General features: G+C 36.2%; 1 protein-coding gene across 10 annotated transcripts in view; it reads left to right on the top strand.

The window, feature by feature from the left end:
* The window catches only part of ARHGEF6 (Rac/Cdc42 guanine nucleotide exchange factor 6), a 113,807-nt gene that overhangs the window by 43,132 nt on the left and 62,571 nt on the right, over positions 1-8,104 (top strand). For all 10 annotated transcript variants that reach the window (XM_017514143.2, XM_017514142.2, XM_037733343.1 and 7 more), the window contains one exon: positions 5,806-5,876. In XM_017514143.2, the coding sequence (XP_017369632.1) occupies positions 5,806-5,876 (71 nt within the window). The remainder of the gene's footprint in view (positions 1-5,805; positions 5,877-8,104) is intronic.

Here is an 8,104-nt window from a genome sequence, read left to right as displayed (position 1 = left end):
GGATTACAGGCGCGCGCCACCACGCCCAACTAATTTTTTGTATTTTTAGTAGAGACGGGGTTTCACCCTGTTGACCAGGATGGTCTCGATCTCTTGACCCTGTGATCCACCCGCCTCGGCCTCCCAAAGTGCTGGGATTACAGGCGTGAGCCACCGCGCCCGGCTCTCTCTCTCTTTTTTAACACGGGATCTCCCTATGTTGCCCAGGCTGGTCTCAAAACTCCTGGGCTCTAGCGATGCTCCGGCCTTGGCCCTCCAAAGTGCTGGGATTACAGACGTGAGCCACCGGCCCTTTATTTCTTTCCATGAACTCCATACTGATGTATATAAGCTTAGGAAAGATTTGTCTTTAAGGAGTTTGAAAAGAGGGATGTAGTGAAACCTTAAACATAGAGTTTTAAACTCAGCTGCCATACAACCTTTTAGGCCATTTATAAAGTTCAATCAGGCATGGAACTAAAAAAACTTTAGTGATATCAGTCTGCTTACTGCTGGGTCAAACATATAACGCTGTGGGCACTCGAATAAGTCAGTCATTCTGACAAATTCATACAGGCAGCCTGGAGGGCGGGAGGACATTTAGCCTGATACTACACATTCTTTTGTAATGTCTTAAAAGCAGAACAAAACAAGCCCAAAGCCATACAGTCCTCACCCTGCAGATTGTGGTGCCATGGGAGTACTCTGCATAGTTTTCCTCCCTTGAGCCTGTCATTGACAAGAGTACTTTGTGCTCTGGTAAATTTGCCCTTGGGGAGTGACATTTTAAGTTTTGGATTCCACTGTTGCTCTTATCTAGAGATAATTATGGCCAAAGTTTTGGGGATAGCTTTTTCCTGCTCTTTGAGAAGAGGCTGATTTCAGAGGTCATATAGCATAAAGAATCACCCACCTAATACTATAGAAAGTTAAGCAATAGAATACTTGAGTTGAAAACAAACAAACACACACACGCACACATCTCTTTTTAACATGAGCTTGTGACTGAAAGTAGAGTAAGTTTTTGTGACCATGATGATAAAAACCTGTCTCCAAGGATGATTGAACCTGGACATTGGTGACATCATGAAGCCATTGTCACCAGTTCTGCTTGCCTACCTCTGGATTTCCCACTATATGAGAAAAATAAACCCCATTTTGACCAAAAATACGTTTTATTCAAGGATCTAAGTTCATGAAAAATACATGTATTCACAACTTAGTCATTAAATAAGTTACAGAACATATATTAAGGGACTTTGCTTTTGTATTTCATTTGAGTTGGATACATTATGCATAACAAAATTAGCTGCTTTGACAATTTTCTGTTCTCTTTTAAAAATCAGTGGTAACTTGTTATTTATACATCAAAGTAATTTCTTCCAGTACATTGGTAACATAATGGTAATTATATCCTTTTTTAAATTCTTGTCTCTGTTCTATTACCTAGAAAGGTTGAGGATTTGTTGGGACTTTGCATTAAAAATTTCCTGGCAAAATTTTTAAGCCAAGAAATTATTGAGGCAAGTAAGATTGAGCAGATATTTTAAACAAATTCTATTTTCTCCCACTAATTCAATTAAGAGGTCATTAAATCCTTCTAAAACTTCTCATTAGCAGTAAATATAGATATCAATTGAGGGGATTAGGTACACGGTTAATTAAATTTGTATTAAGGCAGATTAAGAAATCACTCTTCCTGCTCAGTGTAAAGTGAAGCTAGGATTGAGCTTTATATTTAGACTTCCTGTTTTAATCCCCTGGGTGTATCGCATAGATGTTTCCTGTCCAGAGAGCCTATTTATCACTAGATTTCTTTTTGTTCTATCACCACCAACAGGCAACAGTAATGTGTACACCAACAAAGGAAGAGAAAAAATCAAAAGTTAATTGGAAAGGGGTCTTTGCATCAGGATCAGGAGGATTTCTTATGCCTGTATTTGTGTGACACTGTTGTTTGAAATATATTATACAAACAATCCATTGGAATTCCTCACTATATTGACTGATTTTTCCACCCACTGGTTGGACTGCCCAATATCCTCAAGGCCTTAGAACACCACCTAAAATGTTTACATTTTCATGTTTATTCTAGTTGGGCACTTTGAATACCTACCCCCCCCCCCCCCCCAGGGACTGAACTGTCTTCTCGGAACCTCCACATATTCATTTCTTCTCTGCATGCTGCTGAGTGTGGATTTCAGAGAGTACTTCACATGGCGAGAGAAAGAAGCGGTAGGGTTGGGGGCGGGGAGCAAAGGAGGAACAAGAGGCCAGAAACTGTCACTGAGGTCATAGTGCTGATGTTTCTCTCTTTGCATTCCCTCTTGTGTTTCATGGGGCCAGTCATTTACAAGGGCTACATTTTTTTAGACTTTCCAAGTTTATCCTTCCAAATCTGTCTCCCTTCTGCTCATTGTGTTAATTCCCCAACCTAGACCAAGATTTCAGAGAGAGCTAGAACTTCAGTGCTGTGCTGAATTAATAGTAGTGGGAGCATGCATCCTTGCCTTTCTCCTGATCTTAGGGGGAAAGCATTTAGCATTCGGTCTTTCCCCATTATGTAAGATGCTAACTGTAGGTTTTTTTCGTAGATGCACTTTACTAACTTGAAGAAGTTCTTCTTTATTCTTATTTTTTTCTGTGAGTTATTTTTTTTCGAATGGGTGTTAAATTTTGTCAAATGCTTTTTCTGCATTGATTAATATTATCATGTGACTTTTTTCTTTTTAAGAATGTTAAGGTCATGGATTACATTAATGATTTAAAAATATTTAACCAACCTAGGATGAATCCCATAGTACACAATTCTTTTAAAATATTGCTGAATTCTACTTGCTAATATTTTGTTAATTTTTTTTGCATCTACATTCATGAGGCACGTTGGTCTGCAGTTTTCTTTTTTGCACTGCCTTTGTATGGTTTTGGTGTCAGTGTATTAGTGAGTTCATAAAATGACTTGGGAGGTGATCTCTTTTATTTTCTCTATGACATTATATGGAATTAGTATTGATTCTTCCTTAAAAAGTTGATAGAATTCTCCAGTGACACGTTGTGGGCCTGGATATTTCCTTTTTAAGAGTTTTAAATTTACAAGTTCAATTTCCTTAATAATTATAAGGCCATTCAAATGATCTATTTCATATTGGGTGAGTTGCAGTAGTTTTTGTTATCTGAGGAATTGGTTCATTTCACACCTAATTGTCAAATTTATGTGTGTAGAGTTGTTTGTAGTAGTCCTTTATTATCTTTTTTATATCTCCAAGGTCTGGAGTGATATCCCCTGTTTTATTTCTGATAGGGCTGACATTTTTCCAGTAAAGCCTTATGAACCCCAGTGGATCCAGGTAGATCTTGAGCTAGCATAAAGCTTCCAGGAACTGGTTATGCCCCACTTGTCCTCACTGGGGAGTGACAAAATTGTCCCTCATTGCTACTTTTTTTTTCCCATTTATTTATTTTATTGCATTTTAGGTTTTGGGGTACATGTGAAGAACATGCAAGATTGTTGCATAGGTACACACTTGGCAGTGTGATTTGCTGCCTTCCTCCCCATCACCTACATCTGGCATCTCTCCCCTTGCTATCTCTCCCCAGCTCCCCACCCCACCTCATTGCTACTTTTCTGCCTTATTTTCACTCTGCCCAACCTGGTCCCACTGGATAACTCACTGTTACAAGAACAGTCTGTGTTTCTGAAATCTTCCCTGAAAAGAAAACTTTGTACTGTCTTCCCTGCCTGTTTGAATTCCATCTACCCTTCAGGGCCAGATAAAGTACCTCCTTCCCAGCAAGGTCTTCTCTAACCATCCCAGATCAAACTGATAGCCCCTCTGAACTCCAGCAGGAACCCCTGCCCATGCCATTAACCAAGCCCTTCAGTAGCCTTATCTCTGGGTATCATACTGGTTAGGAACACAGGCTCTTGTCAAGACATACCTGGGCTTCAATCTTTGCTCTGCCATTTCCTAGCTGCATGACCTGAGACAACTAACTTCACTTCCTTGAATCTTAGTGGCCTCCTTTGTAAAATGAGAAGATAGTCTGCTTGCCAGGGTTGTTGTAAAGATTAAATAATGTGTCTTAAAAGCTATTAAGTATGAAATAAATATTAGGGATATTCCAATATAATAATAATTAAAAATCAAAGTTAAATGGGAAAATTATTTATAAAATAATATTGTAATAGGAGAATTATAAAACTGCAGGTTAAGGTTAGAAAGATCCAAGAGTGTGTGCATGTGTGCGTGTTCACAAACATGCATAAAAGAATGGGAAGACACACTTCAAAAACACTTTAAATGATAGTTAGCTCTAGGTGATGGGATAATTGCTGGTTTTTGTTTTCTGTTCTATGTTTTAAATTTTTGGGGGTGGGATTGCAATAGATTTATAACTCAAAAATATTATTTGAAAAATCAAGGTCTGATGATATATTATTATTTGGTTATTTATACTGCACCATACCTTAGAAAGGGTTTAAAACAGCATACAATATATCAAGTTAAAATTAAAATATAAAACAAATTGAAGCAAAGGAGAAAATGCATGTAGGAAAGATGCTATGTAGTGACACTGCTAAAAATTTGTTATGACTGTCTCATTTTTTTTTAATAAGAAGGAATGTCCTAGGATTTCCTTTAGTCATGAGTTTAATAAGTAAGATTAACTTAGGTAAAAGAAGGACAGCATTTTACAATGCAATGAAATAATATTAAAATTATACTTAAAGGGGAATAATTTTCTGCTAGTTTTCATTGAGTTAAATCTTCTGATTATTTTGTTGTTGGCATCGTAGACAGACCCAAGAAAAGCATGGTTGCCATTATTTATATTTCGTTATACTTGTATAATAAATTGAAAGTTATAAATACAGATGCTTCTTGACTTATGATGGGGTTACATGCTGATTAAACCCATCATAAGTTGAAAATATCGTAAATTATGAATACATTTAATACACCTAGCCTACTGAACATCATGGCTTAGCCTAGCCTACCTTAAATGTGCTCAGAAAACTTACAGTAGCTCACAGTTGGGCAAAATATCTAACACAAAGCCTATTTTATAATAAAGTGTTCAGTAGCTCATGTGCACGCTAGTTTGCCAAGGCAGGAAAATGTCAATATTCAAAAGTCAAAGTATGATTTCTACTGAATGTGTATCGCTTTTGGACCATTGTTAAGTTGAAAAATTATAAGTTGAACCATTATAAGTTGGTAATTATCTGTATACATTTGTTAGTGTTGGTTTTGCATATCTGTTTTGAGTAAGTTGAATGGAGAGGGCAGACAAACCCCAACTGGGAGTAAAGTCCTTGCCCTGGCCCTGCTATTTCTTAGTTAGGTCTTAATTCCTTGGCTTATTCCTCTTTTTGGAAATTGAGGGGTCTAGACAAGAAGATCTAACTTTGACCATCTATAGTTTAGCACAGTTGTAGTTTCACTTATTTAGGAATGTGAAACTACTATAAAGATTCCCAGTGAAAGGATCAATTTCTTGCTGCATGTTTATATAACGCACTTCCTGTTGGAAGATGTGTATTGTTTCTTGTTCTTTGCTATGATAGCTAATTCTGCATTGAATAGCATATATATATATATATATATATATATAACTTTGCTGAAGTATATAAAGATCTGTATGGTGAAAGTTAAGTGCTTAGGTCAAAGTACATATATGTTTAACAATTATTTTTGGTATATATTCTAAACCTCCATTGATCCTTCCACTGGGAATCCTTATAGTATGTTACTTGACCCATGTTATGAAATGTTCATCGTAGACTTGTGTGACATTAACATAATTTAAATGTCTTTTTCACAGAGAGACCTCTCTCTCCCAAGGCGGTCAAAGGATTTGAAACTGCTCCACTTACCAAGAATTATTATACTGTGGTAAGTGTTCAGATGATGAATAAGAATTTTCTTGACTCTATAAGGAACTTTTTCACTTATCAAACCATTGATGTGTTGAGGCGATACAAAGGAAAGACTGAATAAATTTGCATGCATGAGTCCAATGCCATTCGCATTACGGTGGAGTTCTTCTACTTATATGCTTCTTATAGATATCTAGAAGTCTTACATCTACCGTGCTGAAAAATTCAAAGGTAGCACAGATTCAGAGCACAGATTCACTATTAAAGCAGTGAAATGGAAATTGGCTAATATATAAGAATTATGGTGAAATTGAGCAGTTAGACATACTCTTACGAGGTATTTAGAAGGTGAATTTCCAAGTTCCTATAATACAACAAGTTTTAAGTGGTTGCATTTTGTGATTTTACTTTAGAATTAATGACTTCATTATTATATCCTCTGGAATATTATCATCCTTTGAGGAGAGCCCAGAAGGAAGACAGCCCTTTGGCACAGTGGGAGGAATGGCATGGCTCTGGTTTAAACAGATATGTCAAAATATGTTAGCTATAAATAGGGTATATGCAATACTCGAAATAAATTCCTGTTTGAACAAGAAATTGCATCATTCTCCTTCATCTACTCTCTGCTTTCTCTTCATGTCTCCTTTCCAGACTTGGCCCAGTCACTAATTAAAAGGTCAAGTCATCATGAACCTCTAAGTTTCCCTGACTGGTAGCCTTGTCATTCCCCCGGCCCTGCCTCACCACCTCAGCTAAAATACAGCTTCATTTTTCATCCAGTGTTCTATGTGCGTTTGTACTGCATACTCATCTCCCTTTGTGCATGGATAGCGTTTTCAAACATCTCTATACAGGCATGTGAATATCATTTGGTTTCAGAAAGTTGAATTTCTTTCTTTAGTGAATTTGCTCCATGATGATAAGAGCAATAGAGAATATGAAAAATCAGAAAGGAACTCACTAGGTAACATGGGACAATAAATAATCACAGGGGACTATTTTGTCAATATCTTTTCTCTTACATTTCCAAGGCTAATATATATTAACCAGCAGGGATAGGTTCCCTTACTTCCTGACCACTTCTTTTAGCTCTTAGATAACCTCTAATGATTTACTTTTTAAAGAAAGGTTGTAGTGGAATGATGGATGAAAATATTACCATAGCTTCTTCTCCCTGTGGGTCTGGAGCATATCATCACTCTGCTTTGGATCTCTCTCTGCCTCTGCTGATTCTGCAGACTTAAAATGTGGTTGGGATTATCCAAGGCAGAGTAACCTCTGTGATTCTCAGGGAATTTATATAAATCCTATGTATATAATCGTCGGACTCTGGACATGCTGCAGTTTATATAACGTAACTCCTGTTGGAAGACGTGTATTGTTTCTAGTTCTTTGCTATTATAGACAATTCTGCATTGAATAGCTTATATATATCACTTTGCCAAAGTATATAAAGATCTATGTGGTGAAAATTAAGTGCTTAGGTCAAAGCATATATATGTTTAACAATTTTTTTTTGGTATATATCCCAAACCTCAGACCTAATAAAGATAATACATGTCTTGGGGGAACTCATGATGACCTGTAAAGAACCTGTAGAACTCCGATGTTCATTGCTTAATTATTGATCAGCTGAACATATTGTAACTAGATAGGGATGTGAAGAGTTTTTGGTTGGTGGGTTTTTTAAATCCACATGTCTTTGGCTTTGAATATTTAGGCAAATTTTTAGTGTCAATTAATTCAAAATATGTTTTGAGTGTTCTGATTGTCCTCCTAATCTGTGTTGAATAAAATAATCTATTCCACCCACAGGATTTGTAGACTTGGAAAATCAATTTTACTTACATGAAAAGTCCCCTCATCTGATCTTATCTTAACTCTTGCTCCCTCCAAGAGTCATTAATTGTAGATATTTTCTGTTGCTAGATCTGTAAGAGTACTAATGACTAATTTTTACTTCATTAAAAAAAGAGATAACATTTTTCTCGTATATAACTAATTTTATAAAATGTTTTTTTTAAAATATCAGACTGTACAGAAATAGTATAGAAAAAAATAAATACCACATGTCATCCCTCCACTTAGAAATTATCACTATTAACATGTTAGTGAATCTCATGCCAAATTTTCTTAGAGGTAGGTGTATGTGTGTACATATATATTCATATATATGTACATATAGCCTGTAGCATATATGTATATACATAAATTTTTAAATGAAAATTTTAGCAGAACTCT

This window comes from Cebus imitator, unplaced genomic scaffold, assembly GCF_001604975.1.
Source record: "Cebus imitator isolate Cc_AM_T3 unplaced genomic scaffold, Cebus_imitator-1.0 Scaffold517, whole genome shotgun sequence".
Taxonomy (NCBI): Eukaryota; Metazoa; Chordata; class Mammalia; order Primates; family Cebidae; genus Cebus; species Cebus imitator.
The sequence above is the reverse complement of the archived record's forward strand: the minus strand, read 5'-3'. Positions and strand labels throughout refer to the sequence as shown.